This window comes from Sander lucioperca, chromosome 15 (genome assembly GCF_008315115.2).
Source record: "Sander lucioperca isolate FBNREF2018 chromosome 15, SLUC_FBN_1.2, whole genome shotgun sequence".
NCBI classification, from domain to species: domain Eukaryota; kingdom Metazoa; phylum Chordata; class Actinopteri; order Perciformes; family Percidae; genus Sander; species Sander lucioperca.
This window is the reverse complement of record NC_050187.1, coordinates 13,549,461-13,571,802: the sequence shown is the minus strand read 5'-3', so window position 1 is coordinate 13,571,802 and position 22,342 is coordinate 13,549,461. Positions and strand designations below refer to the sequence as shown.

Genomic DNA, 22,342 nt, shown 5'->3' with positions numbered 1-22,342 from the left:
AAGCCTTTATCCGAGCTCGTGCCCCTTCCAGCCCCGAGTAAAAGTGTTAAGTTCAAAATATCCATGTGTATTATACATGTGTTTACAGTATTTTTTATAAATGAAATCAGGCTCTGTTATTTCATATTAGCCTCACAATTTTTCGTGTTATTTTGTGGTCAAAAGAGGTTTTGTTTCTGTTTTTGATTTTGGCTTCTTGGTTTTCCAAGTGCAACCTTACTCCGTACAAAAATGAATCATTCTGGAAGTGACTGAAGCAGAATCCTTTTATGACAGAATGTTTCAGATTTGAAATAATACACACTGCATGCATGCTGACTATTTGCAGACTGGAATAGCCAGACAACTATAGACAGGGTTCTCATGGTCAAGGAAAACCTGGAAAAGTCGTGGGATTTCAAAATCTCATTTTCCAGGCTTGAAAAATTTTAAGTTTTAGATCATATCATGGGATTTTGTTGTGTTTGTTGTGATGAAATTAAATGTTACCGCATTGTTTTTCAGACTTACATCCAGAAATGAGTTTATAATCAAATGCGTTAAGATTACACCGATAGTACAATCGGTTCCATTTCCCCTCATGCTTGAATGCCAGTACCAGACTGATATAAGTGCTTATAAAGGACAATGTATTAACTGCCTGTAGTTTGAAGTATTTGAAGTGAATATCAACGTAATCAACTAATAGAGAGTGAAAAGGGTGGCTGTTTAATTTCATACAATCATTTCGAGTGAAGTATTCTATTCAGTTCTGTTTGTGTACTTATAGATTGTAAATGGTCGTGGAAATTTTATTATAAGCCCTTGAAAAGTCATGGAAATGTTTTGAATTTTTGTCCATGAAAATGTGTGGGAACATCTATAATAGAGGTGAACTAAGCCAGGACAGGTGAAACAGTTGTGGGGAAACAGACTTGAAGTTTGTAGATGGAAAAGTTGCACATTTAACCAAAATGTGCAAAATCTTTGCAGAAATCTGAAACAAAAAAAGCCCAGCTAAAATCACACTGCTGTGGAGTAAAGCCTATAAAAAGTGTGGGCAGTATTGGACGTTGATGTTCAACTTAACCACCTTGTGTGATACTTGATCTTACAAGCTATTATTGTGTGAATATTATAGACAGAGAAGGCAAGAAAAGTCAATGTGAAGATCATGTTCTGGCAGTCGGAGACAATATGACTCCAGAGGAAACTGTCCGAATAGATAAAAAGAGCAAATGGGAGGATGAATTACAAAGTCTCTGAGAGAAATATAGTTCTGAAGTGATGAAGGTTAACAAACAGTTGAACCACAGTTCAGCAGACAGACTACAGACAGTTTTCTTTAGTAGTTCAGATGGTAAGAATGCAGAACACCAACCATGTTGGTTCAGTGCTGGCATCTGAGTACAGTGAGACTGGCTGGCTGTATTATAACATTTACTTGAACCGGGTGTGTGGGATATCTCAACATTATCCGTTCACACTATTCAGTGCAGACAGCATTCTGACTACAGATAAATCTGCAAAAATAGCAAAGCACTTTGTCCACTCTTGGATAAACTCACAGTCCACAACAATAGATAATTAAAATCTAAGATAGCCAAAATGATTAAAAGGAGCACACTGGCTGGTGAAAACACTGGAAATGTCTGATGGCATTGATAATATGGCCTGACCACAATCTATGCTTCATTTGGTGGCAACAAACTGTGGCACAGATAAGCAGTCGCCAGGTGATGCAATGAAATCCACAAAGTCAGTCACAGAGAGAAAAGTGCTAGTACTGACGGTCTAAAGAAAAAGTGTGCGTCATGGCTTCTAAAGGCACTGAAGGACAGTGAAATCTTGAGTAAGCACTTCTGAAATTAACAGATAGCTGAGAGCAGCAGGATTAATCGATTAGTCGTCAAGTATTAAATTAATCGGCAACTGTTTTGATAATCAATTAATCAGTTTGAGTCATTTGTTAATGGGGAAAAAAAGGAAAATTTCTCTGATTCTAGCTTTTTAAATGTGAATATTTTCTAGTTTCTTCACTCGTCTATGACAGTAAGCTGAATATGTTTGAGTTGTGGACAAAACAAGACGTGAGGGCGTCATCTTGGGCTGTGCGAAACACTGATTAACATTATTCACCATTTTCTGACATTTTATAGACCAAAGAACTGATCGATTATTGGAGAAAATAACCGACAATGAAAATAGTTGTTAATTGCTGCTCTAAGCTGAATACAGACACAACATGGCAGGTCACCACTAAAGAATTAGTTTTCTCATGGAGTAACAAAAACAATGTATTAAAATAAGTCTGCATGTCTGCAGCATTCCCATTGCCATCTAAAGGCTGATAAATATTTTATGTTGTCTGCATTGTTTATCTGCCTTTTTATTTGTCATTTTTAGTACCCCCATTTTCTGAAGAGGGATGCCAACAGACTGCAGATTATGCTGCAGAGGAGGAAACGCTACAAGAATCGAACAATCCTGGGCTACAAAACTTTGGCTGTGGGAGTTATCAATATGGCTGAGGTAGTGTATGGTGCCTCAACTGGGGCATTACTTTCAATCACTTCATTTCATGATTCATTGTCGGGCGTTTAATTCCCCTTGAGAAACATCATTTTGGTCTGAGCTTGCGACTGCATTCTGCTCTTCTCTGACAGTGATTGACATGGCTATTAGTGTCTCATGTCTTGGTTTGCCAGAGAGAGAGCCCTCCTGTGTTACACATCAATTTAGATGACTCATGGTCATCACACATTCTGCTGTGTGAGATTATGGGCCATCTGGAGCTGGCTTGCATTTTTCAGTGCATTCAGCCATGCTATGCATTATTAATGGACTAGGAGCTGATATAATGCCACTTGTGGATGTTTGTTTGAAATATGCAATTAAGTTGTTTTTTTTGTCCTGATCCAAATCATTTACTGTTGAGTACTGCCAGTACAGCCCTCAGCTGGACATGCAGTGGGGACTTTGCAGTTACGTCAGACTGTATGCTTGGCCACCGGGCCATCGAGATGCCATTTGTTTTATCCCCAAAATGGCTCTGCTTGCTTTGCTCACTGATGCCTTTTATCAGTGTGGATATCACGCATTGAAACTGCTGGCTGCTATTAATTGCGCCACTCGCTGCATTCCCTTGCAGCACTGTGCAGAACCAATGTGTTCACGTTTTTTAACACCGTGGGGACATTTTGATAGCAGGCTTACTAATATGGATTGCAGTGGACAAAGGATTGGAATTGGGCTTTATATAGCGGATACAGATCAATTAAAATGGCTTGTGCAGGACATAATTAGTTTGGTGTCTGTGTGTGATTTAGACACAGATATTCAGCGTTGCACTTATTTGGAATGGAGACACAGGTATCATTTCTTTGTAATTGTATAAACGCTGATGCACCCATTCATGCTCAGCCAAAGTGACTTTCCACTAGTAGCCCCCAGGATAGGAATTGACTAACTTCTGAAAACAAGACTAATGCTTTATTGCATTTTAAAATACCACTCAACTGCTGTGCTGTTTTGGTTCTTGCTGCAGTGAAACAACCCACAGACATCCATGAATAAGGCTAGATTGGCCATTATTGGAACCTGTTGGGTAATTATGTTGTCATCTGCTGTTGAGTAAACTCTCTCATGCCCTCATTCTGAATCTGTTGGGGCATTATGTGGGAGGAAGTCACTTATTGGACTTTGCATGCAGCGTTCAAGCGCACCCCTGCCAGTGAATGAGCAAAATGAGCCTTACTCCCTGTATAACTATTCATCAAGTGAAATATCTGATTCAAAACAGATTATTAACTGTGTTGTACTGTTTGACTGAAAGATATGAGCAAATTGGTTCGGCATATTTAGACGTTCAGATTGGAAAAGCAGCATTGTGCTCATGAAGATTCACTTAAGAGATAACTGTCATCTTGTAATCAGTCGGTAAATCTCTGCGAGCATAAAGCAGTGGAACAGAAGCCATCTCAATCTCTGTTGTTTCAGTATTGGCTCAGTAAAGAGAGATACAAATCTTCCATCCGGCCTGCCATCCTCCTGTCTGTTGATGAAATATTATTTGTTCCGTGCTGCTTCGACAGAGTCTACAGAGGGATTGATGGATGCAGGAATTGTACAAGACATAAATCTCAGCTAAAGAGGATGTTTATACAGATGAGAAAAGGATAATATTATCAGGAATATTGCAGTGGAGGGATAGAAAAAAACTATAGTGTCTTGTATAAATTGGTTTAGAGCCCATTTTTGTATTTGAATGTATTGTTTAAATCAATGGCAGGCCTTAATGTTAATCTTCCTATGTCCAGGTGATGCAACACCCGACAGACGGAGGACAGATTCTGGGTCTCCATAGCAACGTGAAGGAGGCACCAGTGCGCGTGGCGGAGATCAGCGTGTACTCTCTGTCCAGCCAGCCCATCGACCACGAGGAAGGTAGCGGCCAGGCTGGCCGCAAGACCAAAACCTCAGGTGAGTCGTCTCCCTTCCCCCTAACGTGGGTCTGTTAGACAGGCCTGTGCCCACGCTGCCCGGCCATATCCTGTTTGTAATTTCAGCCTTCATCCTGGAGCCAGCCCTCCCTGCCCAGGCTTCTCTCTTCCCGCCTTCCACATGGCTCCTATTTCCCAAACGAGGACAGAATAAACTCTATTAATCCCAACCCAACCTATGGCCAAGGATATGTTATTCTCTTCAGCTATGGTTGTAATGGTGATTTGAAAGTTGAACAGGTTTAGGGCCTATTACGTTACACCATTCTAATTCTGGACGGGGAGAAATATCGGGCCCTGCTCGGACTCCATGCCTTCATCCTGCTATGCTGATCCCTCGCTGTTCTGGATGTTATTAAGAAGGCCGCTGCAACATAACAGATGAGCTCATGCACCAAGAATTATACTAGTGTCACTCCGAGGGAAGGGAAGATGTTTATTTTTCGCCTTTCTCCTCTCCAGTGATCCTTAATAACATCCATCCCATCTAAGAGCATAGAACAGGATGTTTCACAGGCAAAAGGAAGACGCAGTAAAATCTGCCTCTTTAGGAATGTGGCTGTTCAAACCAATAAAATGTGACATGAAACTATAGTAAAAAAAAAAACTGAATCCCATTGTGTGGAAAGGATCACAAAAAGAGCTCTACAATCTAATTATCATATAATTCCTTCCATTGCATTTCAACAAGCACATTCAGCTTTTTGCCATTACCATATATTCGGCTCATTATTCTTGCCAAGTAGTCAAAGCAATTCATTACTGATTAACTGTGTAGAATAGGACCGTAAATGAAGCAACTTTACCCATACAAGAATGAAAATTGTCTTCGGCTCAAATGGATATTTGTGGAAAATTACACAATATACTGAATGTCTCATTTAAATTACAAGAGAATTATACTGTTTTTGTATGTTTTACACCTTTCGTCTTCTAATGACAAATTGCTTCCTATAGGCATACTTTACTCCAAAAGAAAGTTTCTGCAGTTTCTGTGAGAAACTCTACATATCGGTGTACAATATATACATATACAATGTGTGTGTGTGTGTGTGTGTGTATATATATATATATATATATATATATATATATATATATATATATATATATATATATATGCGGCCCAATACAATGCTAGACATTGATGTTTTTTTGTGTGTGTTTCTGTTCTTGCCTACCTCAGACCGCTCCCCAGACATGGATAACTATTCTGAGGAGGATGATGACAGCTACTCGTCAGAGCAGGAAGCCAGCGATGATGCAGTTCATGCCCAGGTCAGTGCCAGAATCTGCAATACCCAGTGCAATTAAAGAGTAGAGCTGGGCAATATATTGATATTATATCGATATTGTGATATGAAACTAGATATCGTCTAGATTTTGGATATCGTAATATCGTGATATGGCAGAAGTGTTGTCTTTTCCTGGTTTTAAAGGCTGCATTACAGTAAAGTGATGTCATTTTCTGAACTTACCAGACTGTTGTAACTGTTCTGTTATTTGCCTTTACCCACTTAGTCATTATATCCACATTACTGATGATTATTTGTCAAAAATCTCATTGTGTAAATATTTTGTGAAAGCACCAATAGTCAACACTACAATATCGTTGTTGTATCGATATCAAGGTATTTGGTAAAAAATATTGTGATATTTGATTTTCTCCATATCGCTCAGCCCTATTAAAGAGTCTACTTGTCATACTGAACATGCTATTGCATAGAGAACGAAGAAGAAGAAAAAAGACATTTCAATAGCAGATTTTGTCAAAAGCAGTTGTCCTTTCAGAGGTTTTGGTGTGTATAATAATGACATTCTACATTTAGCTTAAATGTATGTGGGTAGAAATGTAGGGGCACTATTATGTTGAGATTTTACCATCCCCTCTGTATTTCAGGATCTTTATGATGAAGACGACGAGGTCAGGAAGCCTAAGAAATCCCGGAGGAAAATGATCCGAACCACCTCCATGACCAGGGTTAGTTAACATCCTTTTCTAGCACATGGAGTTTTATGCTTGCCAATCATTGACTATGAGGATGATTTGAGACCTGTGCTTGTTGTTGTACGAGCCTTTTAAGGAAAAGCACACACTGTGTTCCATTTGTCCAAGTCATTAGGACGATGTGGATGAGCACGTAAATGAACACTGTGGGTTCAGTAGACTGATTATAATGGTCTTTACATAGAGAGGCTGTGAATGAGTAATCCAGTGGACAGTTACTGGGAGAACACATAAGCCCAAGCCCAGCTGTCATGCATGTATAATGATGACAGTTGTTCCCTTTTTGAGGGGGTTCTTTTTCTCATAATTGTATGCTTTTGTGTGTGTCTGTGACAGCAACCTAACTTCAAGCAGAAGTTTGTGGCCTTGCTGAAGAGGTTCAAGGTAACAGATGAGGTGAGTGTGAAAAGAATAATTGCCTTTGTTTCGTTTGACACCCAGGAGAAGGTGTTGTGTCAAAGCAAATGATGTGGGGAATTTTAGACGGGCACAGCATCCCTCTCAGTGAACCCACCCGGAATTTCTCCATCCTTCTGTTATGAAGCTTTTAGTAAGCCAGCTGCGAAACATATCAGTTATTAAATTGCCCTTGCGGCTGGAGAAAATAATCTCAGTATTGATGACTGTCTAAACAACCTATTGCTGTGGCTAATGTGCTCCTGACTGGAGAAGAATCGCCCATGAAGAAATCACTGCCACAACAGAGGTACAAGCATCATGCACGATTCATACATTTCCATTAGCAGCAATTGGTATGCAGAATCCATTAGCGACTCTATTCTCTCTACCACTTAATCTAATGATAAATGTAGGCTCGTACAGTATGTTGCTTCTGTTTAGTCTGTTTATTCTTCTCTTAACTCCTTTTTTCAAATAAGTGTTTGTGTGGATCCTACATAATAGCTTGTAATCAGGTCATCCGCAGCAAATCGACCATTTGTGTGCAACAACTGTCCATTAGTACATAATCTATGTCAGGCCATTATAATGATAATAATTCCCATTGAACTGTGAAATCTATTGAAGTAATTGAGGTACCCATTGTCTTGTTTCTCTTCCTTCTTTGACTTTCTGACGTTGGAAACAGTCCATAGATTACATCAAGAAAGATGTATAAAAGATTAGGTTCTATTTTTAACTATGTAGGTTTTCAGACTGGATTAGGATTTGCTTTGCCCTTACACTCATCCCTTTAGGTTTATATGTAACTTTAAAAAAAAAAAGAAAAAAAAAAAATGGGACTAAGACACTTGTGTGAGTGATTTTAACCTAGTGATGCTTACAAGAGCCTCGGCCATCTGAGTTGTGTTTTTCTGGATGCTTCTGAAAGCTCCATGTGGCCTGATGATCTTTTATCACATCCCCTGTCTCTAATCCCTTCCTTGTGGCTGGGCCAGTATGCAGGGCTACAGCTCTATAAATACATAGCCAGGAGGAGGAGAGGGGACAGACTGTGTTTATCTGCTCCCTGCCAGCTTCTGCACGTATGGAGTGGCATTAATCACCTGATTAGTCCACAAGCCTGCCTGTGTGCCGTTCCTATGATATACATCCCCACTGTGCAGCTGGCAGATGAAGGCTCAGCACCTTAGCTGTCCTCTAGCACTCACTTACCTTTTAATTGGCCTGCTTAGGACCAAGGCAGGGACACATTTATAGCGTAGACTTTCTCATTTTACATCCTTTAGTGTTCTCCCTCATTCGTCAGGCTCCATTAGCCTAGCTGTGAAAGTGATTAGCTAATGCACAGCACCAGTCACTCCCTACACTTATTTAATCCCTGATTACAGCGTACCAATGTGTTGATGATGTGTCTATCCTGTGCGGCGGCAGGTCCTGGACTCCGACCCAGTCGACCAGACCCAGGAAGTGGAGGAGGATCTGGACTTACTCTACGACAGTCTGGAGGTGTACAACCAGAGCGACAGTGGGCCAGAGATGGAGGACAACGAGAGCGTCCTGAGCACTCCCAAGCCCAAACTCAAGTATGTCTGTGCTCAACCCGGTTTCCTCAAAAGCCATCTTTTCAGAACTTGCCTAATATTTCTAGATATTGAATTATTTAATAAAATACAATAATAAGTATTCACAACATATCTGGAGTTGCAACTGGCCCTTCAAATGGAAAATGACAAGAAGAAAAACAGGTTAAGAAAAGCATTTTTTCCAAGTTCAATTCAAATCTTTTGTTTCTATTTCCAGGCCGTTTTTTGAAGGGATGTCTCACTCCAGTTCCCAGACAGAAATTGGAAGCATACACAGCCAAAAAAGTCAGCAGAGAGAGCTGTCGTGTCCTGTAAGTTGATCACCAGGCACTCTATTAACAAACCTGTCAGATGCCTTTCAGCCACACTGTTGTTTACCCATAAAGGCCTTCCTCTCAGTTGCTGGAGAGGTCCTTTTAGTAAACTGTTACGTAAAGGAATTGCCCCTGGGCAGTGTTGAAATGTCTGGCAGGCCTCTATGCTTATTGTGGCTTAGGGATTTCCAAGGACCATGACACAGGCAAGATATTCTGAGCATGAGCGCAGAATATGGGGGAGGGGCGGGGGGCTGCAGTCCTTACCCTCTTCACCCCTACAGCCCTCTAGTATTTATAGGGACTTCCACAGAATGACCTCTTCACCACCATCGACGCACACATACACAGAGACACAGATATGCTCAGAGAGAAGATTGGATGGAGCAATCCCTGAACACAGAGATTTATGGCCCATTGGAAACAACAAGGACAGAGAACGAGAGAGAGACATGTTGGGTCTGATGGTTAGAGAGGGAGTGCTGTTTATAAATATCTGGGAATCCATTTTAGCCTGTAATAAAACAGCCTGGAGCATTTCAGACTGCTATAGTCCTCCATTCCGCTCACCGACAAAAACCCCATATTGGAGGCAAATCGCATAGGCTCGGCGTTCGCGTGCACACGCTCAAGTGTGATGTGTAAACTTTTCAGAAATGCGAGATGAGAGGCTCACTACTGCCTCGTAGACGCATTTAGATATCTAGCAGGTTAAATATCTGGAGCTTTTGGGGACTCTGCTGGGGAGCTACAGCCAATGAGCACGTAAGACGGGCTGAGGGGAAACCAGGGGAGGAATCGCCTTTACCACTGTATGTGTTGCATTTGCAACACGGACCAAAGTTGTTGTTGCAGGTAGAGAAAACAGGTTATAAATAGTGAAGACATGTGAACACCCGTGCCAACGACAACACCCCCAATAAGCGCTCTGTCTGAGCTTTCTTTTTCCTCTTTGTTTTATCGCTGCAAATCAGCCACCAACAGCTTGGAGCACTTGTTTCTGGCGGACAACCAAAAATCCTGTCCCACATATGATATTACGTCATGCACCGTGTCACTTCTCTCGTGTGTTTTGGTGACAAAAACGTAGTTTGTAGACTAGACTGGGGGATTCATCCAGGTGAAAGATCTAGTAGTGTGTGTGAGCCCCTGGTGCCGGCGAGTCAGGTAGTGTAAAAAGAAGACAACTAGACAGAAAGTTGTGTAATGTGTACAGCGAACTGCCGACTTTGAAAGTCTTGTAATGGGAACATAGCTTAAGAGTGATCAATCTTGACCTGAGCAGATGGAGCATAGCACTCTCATAAGGAGCTGTGACATTTTGCTATTCATATTTATCAGAGAAAAGTGTCCTCCATGGTTAAAATGGTATGTGTGTGTGTTTGTGTGTTTACCCTGCAGAGTGGTGAATTTTTAACCGTGGACAGATGTAAAGTGCAAGGGGCCCGGAATAAAGATGACAGTGTCACAGATACAACCGTTGGGGTATGTATCTGTTTGTTTTGAACTAAATCTCCCTTGAGGATCTCTTTCTCAGATTTTTCTCTACCCTCTCCACTTCAGTGCCCTTTCCTCCCATGGGTCGTAGTTGTTGTTGTTTTTTTTGTTTTGTTTTTTCAGGAAAAAGCACAGAGGGAGGGAGTATGCAGGGGAGGGTAAACCAAACAGCACAGTCATCCGTTATGGATCAGTAGAGCAGAGAAGGCGGCCCCATGCTGGATAAATCCTGACTGATGAGAATAGAATCGAAAGAGTGGTGTTTGTGTTTGTTGTTGTCTTTGTGCTGTCGGGTCACTCTAACCTTGTTCGGCCAACCCCGGCTCCCCCTCTGAGCGCCGGGCTGCCGACACGCCGCACCGCTGCACTAACCCACTTCAAACTGAAAATCAAAACTGCAGGAACAGTGTTTCCCCAGCTGCCTGCTAAGAGACCACGACTTATTTTTTTTTATTTGTATCTTGTCTGTCATGGTGGGCTCGCATCATTATCTTCAACCTCAACAGCTCAGCTTAAATATTGACCAGGCCAGCACCTATCTACCTCCCTCCCCGCCTCAACTCATAAAATGCACCACACACAAAAGCACACAGAAATAATACAGAATGTATTAGAACCTGAGAGAGGCACTGATGTAGTAGTAGATGGGACATGACAGTACCTGTATTGTATGAGAAACATCAGCCTTGTCCTATTTGCTCCCCCTCTTTGGGTTCAGGAGCCAGAGGCTGACGACAGCGGGCCGGGGCCGGGGGAGGTGAGCAGCTGGGATGTCAACACCGAACGGATGACCAGCACTGTTGGCAAGCTCTGCAAGACAGAGTCCCAAAACCACATGTCTCCCAGGTACACTGCTGATCACTACATCCGGAAACATTCATACAAGATAGTGTTATGTCATCATGTATGTACACAAGCTACTTTAGATTTTAGGTAACGCTTTATTTGAAGGGGTGTTGCATAAGACTGACATGACACCGTCATAACCATGACATGACACGTCATAAACATGAAGGAGTCTTTATGAATCTTAATGACTGTTGTCATAAAGTGTCATTCGGTAAATTATGATTCTTTTAATGCTAAGTTAGCATTGTTTGAGATGTTTGTGTTATGACAACTTGACATTAAAGGAGAATTCCGGTCGATTTCAACACGTAGCTCTGTTGTTTGGAAATTTGGAGTGCTGTCAGTAGCAAGAAAAACTAAAACAATCGGTGCTGCCTACACCGTGTTATCCCCCTGCTAGCGTTAGCACCCAACAGGCTTAAACAGGGCAAGTTTTAAACGTGTTTTTAGCCTCTAAACGTGCGAAATGTCATTACAAGTGCCTACCCATGTGCAATGATTCCTTCCGAGGGAACACAGCAAATTTGACTGGAATATTGGATTGTATGAGTTCGACAATCGACTAGTGTGGACTTGACCGGAAAACAGGAAATAAACAGAGGTATGTGCACTGGCTGGATTAACACAACTTTTATGCCTTTCTGTCACATCTACTCCAGTCAGATTCACTGTGTTCCCTCGGAAGGAATCATTGCACCTGGGTAGGCACTTGTAATGACATTTCGAGCATGTTTAGAGGCTTAAAACACGTTTAAAACTTGCCCTGTTTAAGCCTGTTGGGTTATTGACCAGGTCATTGTTGGTCAATGGTGCGATCACTTGCCGCTGCCTCAAGATAGCAATACCCCAACAATGCACCTGAACACCCCTCCCTGTAAGACCAGCACGCCCATGGGCGCACAGGTGGGCGCAGGTGCATTTGCAATTTAAACAACATGGGTGCTGGATGGGAAATTGACAACTGCGTCGGTCTTAAACTAGCAAAGACGCTTGCGTCAGGCTTTGTACTGCGCTGCGCCGGGTGCAAGATAGGGCCCTAAGCAAGACAATATAACCAAACTATAGGCTGTATAACAATATTTATATATTTTTACAGTCTATGGACCAAACACAGCCTCTGAGACTTACTTAGTGTTAACGATTTATATCTTCTTTTTTTTAATAGAATTTGGAATGGCTGTTTCCTCAACAGTTTTAAAAAAATGTTTTGTTAACTTCTAAGCCCAGTTGATTAGGTTCCCTGCTCTGTCTGTCATCTACTTTAAGCTCCTTGTGTTTCTTCCCTCCCTCAGTAAAGTGGAGAACAGGCTGCAGAGGCGTCCTCGCAGCACCTCCATGAAAGACCGACAGAACTCCAAGGCCCAGAGCGACAGAACCAGCAGCATGGAGAGCGAGTGCTCCCCAGACTCGCGTCTCATAGCACAGGTAAACACCTCGCAAGATGTAATATTAAACTGCAGATGTGTTCTTCACACTGGTTTTTAGTCCAGTGGAAATATGCTCAGACTCCTAACTCCTGACTTCTCATTTGTCTCAAAGGTTCCAAGGAAGTCTGTGTATGACCAGCTGAACCAGATCCTCATCTCCGACGAACGCCTGCCAGAGAGCATCATCCTCATTAACACCATGGAGTGGCAAGGACAGGTGTGTGCTTTTCTCTACAGAACACTTTATATCAGAGACTCACCTTTATCTCTTTAGAAACACTTGGGTCAGGCTAGCTACAAGCATTTTCCTGACATTATTGAAAAAAGACAGAAATACAAAAGAATATTGGGTAACACTTTACTTGAAGGTATCTACATAAGAGTGCCATGACACTGTCATGAACACATGACACTGTCATGACACAGTCATGACACATGAACCCTAACCCTAACCATAACCGTAACTTGTCATGACAAAAACCGAATGACATTTACTAAAAGAAGCGTTATGTCATAAACGTTTATGACTTGTTTATAATGTTTATGACACGTTCATGACAGTGTCATGTCACTCTTATGTCGATACCTTCAAGTAAAGTGTAACCAAATATTGTTGTTCCCCAAGTAGCATGTTTGTCCTGCTGCATTTCCAACACGACCAACCCTGTCTCATGTGTAACTATTATGTCATCGGGCCCTTCTTGTGTGTGTTTCTGCACAGTATGTATCCGAGTTGCTCCATGAACAGGGCCAGCCCATTGTGTCCACCTGCTCTGCTGCCGATGTTCAAGCTGCCTTTAACACCATCGTTACTCGCATCCAGAGATTGTGAGTCACATACACACACACACACACACACACACAAACACGCACGCATGCACTGGTTAAATGACACGAGTCACCAGAGAGTGTGATCTTGCTGCCCGTTATCTTGTTATAGTCCTCGCCAAATGATGTATGCTTATGGTGGCCTGCTGCCAGAGAACTCCAGGACGCTATCACTCACGCTGCTAAAGTGCTCTCTGCCTGTGAACCCATTCTATCAGAATGTGCCTGTTTTCTCTTGAAAAGTTGAAGTTCAGCCTTCTTCTCTCTTTCTTGGATCCATGTGCTTGGCTGCTGTCTCCTCAGGAAGTCATGTCAGTGGGAGACTGAGGCTGTCTCAGTCTGCCATGCTGCTTTTCTTAAACCTGTTTCCACCAAACTGCAATTTTTCCACTCTTTACACACATGCTCCTCAGTCATACTGTACTCCAGCTGGGGGCCATGTCATGTGAAGCCATGCAAGTCTCTGATGGTAACATGTTCGCTCAGTGCTGTCGTCGCTTCAGCTGGCTGCAGGGTTTTTTTCCTCAAATGTTGTCCCTGAGAACTGAGAGTAAATGGACATTTTAAACCCAACATATATTAGGGTCCTGTTCTGCTATTGGACAGTGAACAATGAACCTTTTAAAATTACCTACAAAATCTTAAAGACTTAAATATCTTACAGCACGTAATTACTTGTAAGACATAACATTTTGAATACTATTAGAAAAAAACAGCTTTGTAAACCTTGAAATCATTTTTAGGGTTTAAGGCCTTTTTTTTGCCTTTTTCATCTGTTTGAAGTGAGCAATTAACATAGCATCAATCCAGCTAAAGTGAGTTGACTTGAGTTTCAGTATTTAAAAAAAAAAAAAAAAAAAAAAAAAGACTTGTTTAAAATAATAATCTTTTTGTCATTGTAGGATCTAAAAGCTGTTGTAATATTTGGTTTAACTTCAGAAAGACTCGCAGATACTTTGCAAGTACCTGGTATTAGAAATTAGAACATGATATAATCTGGCTTTCAATAAATGGTAAGACTGGTTTTAAACCAGAAACAACCCTGTTGACATTCAAATCCTTAGACAGCCATGAATTCTCTCACACACCCTCTCTGACACACCTTTCATCATTTGGAACTCTATCCATTAATTACTCATGCCTCCTCCTCTCCTTGTCTTAACCCCTGCAGCTGTAACTGCAATGCACAGACACCACCGACGATGAAGGTGGCCGTGGCAGGCGACCAGAGTTACCTCAGCACCATCCTGAGGTTCTTCGTGGAGCAGCTGGCCAACAAGACACCTGACTGGCTCAGTTACATACGCTTCCTGGTGATCCCCATAGGTAAATCATCCAGGATTAGTACAAATACCAGCCTAACATGCTATGATAGCATTGTTTTATACTTAAAGTATTTCTCTGCACTCCTGCACAGGTTCTCATCCCCTGGCAAAGTATGTGGCCTCCTTTGACAGCAGGTTCAACAGCATCTTTATGGACACCGCATGGAGGGAGCTGTTCTGCAGGACAGAACGGCCCACCTCAGGTAGGACGCGTAGCTCTGCCATCTGGCTACAAAGCAAGTCTGCGTGTCTAATGTTCAGCAAACTTGAAAGGGAAAGAAATGGGGTCAGAGCATGGGTCAGGGGGCTGATGGATTGGAAGAAGAGTTTTTCCTCCAATTGCAAAAGACAGCTACAGCCTGCTGCAGTGAAGCAAATGGCTCTAGATTATGGCACTCCTCCTTCTCCCTGTAAACGCTCTGCTGCTGCTAAAGAAAACCACCAAGCTGTCAGAACTCTGACTCCGATATATTCCCCAAAAGTTGTCAAAATTACAGTTTGTAAGTCTGTTTGCTGGCACACACATCCATGTTAAACTGGTATTCCCATCTCAACCCTCACTTGTTCTGCCCAGACAAGCCCAATAATTCTCACCCATCCCCACCTATTAATTCACTTAAGAGTTGCAGTCCCACACACCATGTTGATCATCTAAAACATTGTTCAAAGCTTAAAAAAAAAAAAAAAAAAGGAAAAGAAAAACTGGGTCCTCCATCTTTGTCCTTCATTCTTTCATCCTTTACGTTAGCTGCCATCACAACACAAAAGGCAGTGTTTGGATAGGAATGGCTGTGAGTGCTTTCTTTCACAGGGAGAATTAGTTGAAAGGCAATGGGTCAAAATATGTTGACATTAAAATCAGCTTGCATTTCCACATTTCAAGTTGGCAAAAATAGGCTGCATGTGGCCCACGGGCCTTCAGTTTGACACACAATTCATCTTGTGTCATATGGCTGACTTCACCCACGTTTTTAAGGACATTTTAGCATCCCCCCACCTCCTTAATTCAGTCGAATGAAAATGATTAATGCGCAGTCTTCTAGCGATCTGCTGTATGTGAAAATTAGCATTTGCATCAATTGTCTTGCAGCTTGTTAGTCAGCCATGGAACAGGAGAGGCATGTTATTAACAATCTGTCTCCCTGCAGACAACATAGACGTAGCAGGACGAGTCGTTCAGTATCTGGTCGGTGCCAACGTGTCCCACCAGTTCCCCATCTCAGAAGCAATGCTCACCTACAAACAGAAGAGGTAAAGTAACTGTGATTATGTTGTGTGTGTGTGTGTGTGTGTGTGTGCGTGTGTGCGTGCGTGCGTGCGTGCATGTGTGTGCGCTCTTTTTATAAGCATGATTTAACTTAACTTAATCTAACTTAAGTACTGATATTAATGCTCAGTATGTCTATTTTCTCACTAAAATGTCCCAGAACAAATATAGCTATGACTGATCATCAGTTAAACTGCATGAGGAAGATGTTTGAATGCATATGCATGCAAGCGGCCACATACATTAAACACAAGTTGCTGTGAAGTGTGATGATATTGATCCTCACTTATTCTGACATACTGTACATAAAGGAGTCGAGGAGAGGCAGGTTCTGGTCCATTTCAAGTAACACTGTTTTATAAAAGGTTTACGGCTGATTATTACCATTTGATAGATCAGCGCAGGCCTCTGCTTCTACAAAGTTCACCGTCAAACCAGTCGTCCCACAAACACATCACACACTCAAACAGTTTATTGCATTTCTTTGTGCATGTGATGGTTTTCTTTCTGAGGTTTGACCCAACATTTCCCCTCTTTGTAAGAACGGCTTCCTATTGGTCAGAAGGTACTAAATACAACACACAGTTTTAACACTGTTGCATTCCTTCTTCCCCCTTTCCCCCTTTGATTTGCATTCAAGGAAAAGAAGTTTGTATTTTGATTTTTACATCAGGTATCTAATTCAACTCTTGTTTTTGTTTTGAACCTCCTTATTTTCTCTCCTCCATTTGGCTTGAGCTCCTTACTGTGTCTTAACATTTCCCTTTTCACACTCGATACTCACCGTGACTCCACGTTGCACTCCTGTCCTGACTTGTGTCTTTGGTTTGCTGTGACTTTTGATTCTTTACTCTGTCCTCTGTGTTGTTGCTGTGACTATTTGCCTATCAACCTTTAAAACAACCCCAGATATTCACAATTCAACATTCACATTCAAGTGTGGAATGTTTTTTTGACTCAAACATCCAGCAATATCAGTGTCAGTTACAGAATGTATGTTGCCCTGAAAGTGAGCTGAAGGATGTGTATTGGTTTACCCTTAGGACAGGCTACATAATTATACACTTTCACTCAATATTATTGACTGCTTTGACTGCTGCAAGGCAAATCCAATATTTCAATAAGATAATATTAATGTGATATGTCCCCCTCACTCTAAAACACATAGTATATTTCTGCATGAATCAAAGTAAAGTAATTTACAAAAGGATTGGCAGTTAGGTTTAATTTATTGTTTGCCCCCATATAGTTGTTCTTTTTGTGAGTTATGTAACAGCTTGTGATGCTACACGTTGCTTTAAAAAAATCTTTACCTTGCAATATGTAACATCACTGAAATAATCTTGTATATTAGAGTACTGGCGCCCAAAGTGGTAAGATTGCTGGGGCCTGCGGTCCTGGCTCTGCACTGGAACAGAAGCCAGCAGTGCTCTTCATCCTTCCGCTGTTTGCTGTGGTTGCAATCTATTTTGCAGACTCATGAAAGACATTAGGAGTTGCACCATTTGTTGCCACATGTTAAGAGGACATCTGCAGAAAGATAACACTTTCTCAGCTCTTCCACGCTGAATCGTTGGGGTGCATTTTGTGTGTATTATGTGTGTATTGAATTTCAATTGACATTGTTTTTTCCTATCTTTGTATTGTTGGATCAGGTGACTCAACACTTCAGAGTAGTAGTGGAAAGAAGCCTCACAGTTATTATGGCTGGGCCCAAACTATCACTTTTAACCCCATGTATAAAAAAAATAGCTCCTATTACTGGCTGATAAGAAAGACCCCGTCTTCTTTTGGTTGTAAGGAGCGTTCCCTTCATTCATCTCATTGTAACATGACCCCCAAGACGACCCCATTCCATGTGCCATTTCCTCTGCGATGGGACATAGTGCAGGTCATGCCAAAGCCATCTTCCCTCCAGGACCATTGAGTGTTCATGTGCACCTCTGGAGTGTTGAAATGTTAAACTCCACCTCTGGTCATACTCACCGCCTCTTTACTCTCTCTCTCTCTCTCTGTTTACAGCCCCGATGAGGACTCCTGTCAGAAATTTGTGCCATTTATTGGGGTAAGATTTTTTTTTTTTTTTTTTTTTTGTCCTATGCAAAGGTGCTGGACGGAATCGTTGATTCATTTTGTGTTAACTTAACCTTTTTTTTATTTTGATTCTCGCAGGTTGTGAAAGTTGGGATTGTGGAGCAAAGCCTCTCAACTTCAGGTAAGGAAGGGCTTTATTGAAGGTGTGGTAGTATTTTATCAGGGTAGTGTGTTCAACATTTTACTGTTGATTCTATTTGCTGACTTTATTTACTTGATTATGGCTATGTTTAGTTTTATTTGAGACTATTTCCCATCACCGAATTTGCAGTGGACTCAGATGATGCGATGGGGGTCAACACAAGCATCCTGTCCTCCCCAACGCCCCCATCGGCCGGTCCGTATGGGAAGGAAATTGGGGGCACCCCCCCACAGTCGCCCTCTGTGTCCACGGCCCTCTCTGGAGCTGGGTACGACAACACACACATAATTATCAGCAACAAAACTACATCTTATTTTTTTTTTTTCTCTCTCTCACTGTGAAGCTGTGCTTTAGTAGCAAAGTGATGTACAAAAAATAAAAGCTGACTTTGCCTTTTTTTTTTTTTTTCTTTCTTTGTAGCTCTCCATGTTCAGGCAGTGAAGTGATGGGGCTCCAGGTGGACTACTGGACGTGGCAAGGCCCAGAGAAGAAGAAAGAGGGGGAGAAGAGAGACGTGGGACTGAAGAACACACTGAAGAGTAACTTCCGGTCACTGCAAGTCAGCCGTCTGCCCTGTGGAGGGGAACTCACCCCCCCACCCAGCATGGCCATGACCGTGGTCACCAAGGAGAAGAACAAGAAAGGTACGCTTTGCTTTGGAAAATATGACTGTCCTGACACACCAAGTACAATACAATACATTGTACCTAATAATTACAAAACATTAAAATATTCATATGTAAGCACAACATGAATATTTTAAAATATATATATATATATATATATATATATTTTCTTTTCTTTTTTTTTTTTTACTGTCTGGTTCTCAAATTGTCCATGCATAAGACATGATGAGTTGGTTTAAAAGCAAGCCTGATGCAGAGATGAGGGGTGTCATTTTTTATTTATCAGACTTCACACAGCTCTCTCTGGAGCCACAAAAGCCTTAATACAACTTTTTTTTTCACATATGCAGTAGTACTCCCTAAGACCTGTAAACACACTTTGATGCATGAAGTTCCCCTTTAAGTACAAAAAAATAAGTGTGTGGAAAATATTATTATTTTTTTATTTTTTTATGCCTCCCTGTTTCTCTCCAGTGATTTTTCTCAGCAAGAAGCCCAAGGAGAAAGAGCTGGACTCTAAGAGCCAAGTGATTGATGGCATCAGCAGGTTGATCTGCACCGCCAAGCACCAGCACACCATGCTGAGAGGTAAGGCCCAGGTGCAGACACAACCGTGCAGACACAACCCCACACCACAGCTAAGGCTATACTGCCATCTGGTGTTGATGTCAGGACCCTCCTCAATATTGCTTAGCAACAGTCAGGTAAACAAAGAGGTATCTGCACCATAGTCAGTATATAAACTGGACCAACAGATCCCGTTACTCTGGACGGAGACCAGTGAAGTCTATTAGAAGCACTTTTCTGGTGAGCGCCGAGTGTTACTGCGCAGCCTCCAACTGAGAGAGACGACGTAGATGTGACGTGAGCAACCTGTCTGAAAGTTGGAAGTCTTCTGGTAGCTGAGCCAAGAGAAATCTCAATCATTCTCAATTTTGCAGAGACGGAGAGCGTAGGTATATGTAAGGAGATAACATAGGCACAGGCTAATTATTGCTAACTAAAATGCTAATTAACATTAGTAATTAAACTTAAACAGCTAATGTAAGTCGAAACTGCCTGCAGGCATTTCCTGCCTGTACGGTAATTCCTCTACTATGCGACAGTAAGTCGCGTGGTTATGACACAATCGCCTATTTTTACAAAAACGTCTGCTACAGAGCCATGACGTGAGGTACAAGGTAATGGAGCCTTTTATACATTGTCGTGTTGTTTATTTCTTTAGAAATAAACAATGGACAAATAGTCTTTAAACGCTTCAGATGTAAAGTTATTCACTGTCAAAGTGAATGGCAGTCAATGGGATGCTAACAGCAGGTGAGTGCTTGTTAGCATCAAAATGGCACCATTGGATCTACGGGTTGTTGACAGACGCTTACCCCCTTGATCTGCACTATAACAGCTGTCAGTGCAAACTCCGAAGCATCAATTATGAGATTTTTAATGCATTATTAATTTATTTATGCATTTAACTATGATCCTCTTTCGTCCTTAGTCACTATTGATGGAGTGGAGTGGAACGATGTGAAGTTTTTCCAGCTCGCTGCCCAGTGGCCAACCCACGTCAAGCACTTCCCGGTGGGAATCTTTGGTTACACTAAGCCTGTGTGACCCTGGCCACCGTCCACTCAACCACCACCAGAATCTCAGCTGCACTTGTCTCACAGAGAGGCTACAGAGAATTAGAGGAAAAGCCAACAGGCCCCCCCCCACCCCACCCCCCAGGCAGTAATAGTTTTCCTGTGGAAATCTTACTGACTCACAACCACGTGTTCAATACACAAATTTCATGTTGTTAATTGGATGTTTTTGATGTTGTTGGGTGTTGTTGTTTTTTTACACACTACAAAAAGAACAAGTACTATTTTGTAAGATTTGTGCTACCGCCTCGGAGGTATTTTGAGGTTTTGACAATTTGCCACATTTCGATAATGGCAGCTGTGTTTGCACTTTGTTTTTGTTAACATTTTATTATTTCTGTGAAATCCTACATTTATTGTTACTCTATAGACAATGGAGGAGTGTGATGGTGATGTGCAGTGGCGTGTGTGAGATTGTTTGAGACCGTGTTTGTTGTTGAAAGTTGGAATATTGCTGTGAATCTAGGTGGAATCCTTCTCTTCTAACTCAGTGCTCGGTTTTTCTTACTCGTCCCTTTACTTTCTCAAGGTCAATTTTTATAGATAGGAACAGAACGTTCTGTTTGCCTCGTTGCTTTTAAGCGCATCATATACCTAAAGCAAAAAAGAAACAAACTAATGGTATTTTTGAAGGTAGCTATAATGAATGTAGCTATGGAGCATTTGTAACATGTAAGCAGTTCATCAGATCAGCTCATTATTAAGTGCTGAAGATTTTCTATCTGTGTAAGTGTACATTCAGACTGTACAGTAACATCTACTTAGAAGCAGGGTAACATTACACCACAAAACATATTTCAACTATTAACAGCTGAATGCCAAATTTAGTTGTGACTGGATGAACTGTCGTATTGTTTCAAGGATTCCTGAATTGTTTTAGTTTCCCAGCTGCCCCGTGTTCAGCTTGATGTACTGGCTTACCTGAGAGGCCGTCTCACAGACCTGCAGTAACTTAGCAAATACTGGATTTCTCCACATGTGCAGTGATGTGCCAAAGTCAAGTTAATTTTACAGTGTAACCACCAGAGCTCTTGGCTTGGCCAAACTTCATAGTATGTTAAACTGAAAAGTAAAATCGTACATTTAATGTATGTGGTGTGGTGGTCCCTGTGGAGATCAGTATTTAGATTACTGAGATAATACTTTTGACAAATGTACCAGTTAGTGCTCCACATTTGGCCAAATGTTATCCTAACCAAGCAATTACTGTTGTGTCCTTTATTACAGCTTCACCGTGGCTGGACATGCAAGTAGTACCTTACCTAAAACATACTGTTGGTCAGTCTGTAATGTGTAGGTCTGCTATGGGAAAATTACAAATAAGTTAGACTTGAAACATGCTTTGACAGTTACGTTGAGCTCAATACAAGTATTGAATTACTTTAAAAATGATTTAAAAAAAAAAAAAGTGTATGGAGTCTTGCCAGAAGTGTCCAAGTCACTGCCTGTGTGTGTCTGTGTAGGTGTGCTATATGTTCGATGGTACTCCCTGAATAGTGTTACGTGAAACTTTTGCAATAGGAAACCTTTGGACAAAGGGCCTTCTGTATGAGTTAGTTGTTGCTTTTTTTTTATAAAGTGAAGACTTACAGGCTTTGATTGGCTGGATTTTTTTAGTGATGTATATAAATACATACAAGATGTATCATTGTTAATCGCAACCCCAACCCCACTAAATTGAAAGCACAAATAGCTTACATTTATTTCTTGACATGAATGCCAAATATTTCAGAACTATGAAGTTGAATTGTACAATGCAAACACTATTAGGTATGTCATTTCTCATACATGTCCCTCGCTTTGGAATGCACTTTCATGTGGTTTTCTACATATTTTAGCTCAAATTGGGACACACTTTGTTT

General features: G+C 41.5%; 1 protein-coding gene across 2 annotated transcripts in view; it reads left to right on the top strand.

Annotated features, from left to right (window-relative positions):
• The window catches only part of zmp:0000000755 (phosphofurin acidic cluster sorting protein 2), a 54,654-nt gene extending 32,752 nt beyond the window's left edge, over window positions 1–21,902 (top strand). Inside the window, exons 4-25 of one of the 2 annotated variants that reach the window (XM_031284070.2) lie at window positions 2,386–2,511; window positions 4,299–4,461; window positions 5,665–5,756; window positions 6,379–6,459; window positions 6,823–6,882; window positions 8,320–8,471; window positions 8,689–8,782; window positions 10,187–10,270; window positions 11,001–11,128; window positions 12,424–12,556; window positions 12,671–12,775; window positions 13,280–13,386; window positions 14,558–14,712; window positions 14,804–14,914; window positions 15,860–15,962; window positions 16,619–16,651; window positions 18,001–18,043; window positions 18,151–18,193; window positions 18,344–18,482; window positions 18,635–18,858; window positions 19,315–19,428; window positions 20,336–21,902. In XM_031284070.2, coding sequence (XP_031139930.1) covers window positions 2,386–2,511; window positions 4,299–4,461; window positions 5,665–5,756; window positions 6,379–6,459; window positions 6,823–6,882; window positions 8,320–8,471; window positions 8,689–8,782; window positions 10,187–10,270; window positions 11,001–11,128; window positions 12,424–12,556; window positions 12,671–12,775; window positions 13,280–13,386; window positions 14,558–14,712; window positions 14,804–14,914; window positions 15,860–15,962; window positions 16,619–16,651; window positions 18,001–18,043; window positions 18,151–18,193; window positions 18,344–18,482; window positions 18,635–18,858; window positions 19,315–19,428; window positions 20,336–20,451 — 2,406 coding nt within the window. In that variant the 3' untranslated portion in view covers window positions 20,452–21,902. The remainder of the gene's footprint in view (window positions 1–2,385; window positions 2,512–4,298; window positions 4,462–5,664; window positions 5,757–6,378; window positions 6,460–6,822; window positions 6,883–8,319; window positions 8,472–8,688; window positions 8,783–10,186; window positions 10,271–11,000; window positions 11,129–12,423; window positions 12,557–12,670; window positions 12,776–13,279; window positions 13,387–14,557; window positions 14,713–14,803; window positions 14,915–15,859; window positions 15,963–16,618; window positions 16,652–18,000; window positions 18,044–18,150; window positions 18,194–18,343; window positions 18,483–18,634; window positions 18,859–19,314; window positions 19,429–20,335) is intronic. The other variant, XM_031284072.2, reaches the window with a different exon arrangement.
• Window positions 21,903–22,342: the final 440 nt, after the last annotated feature.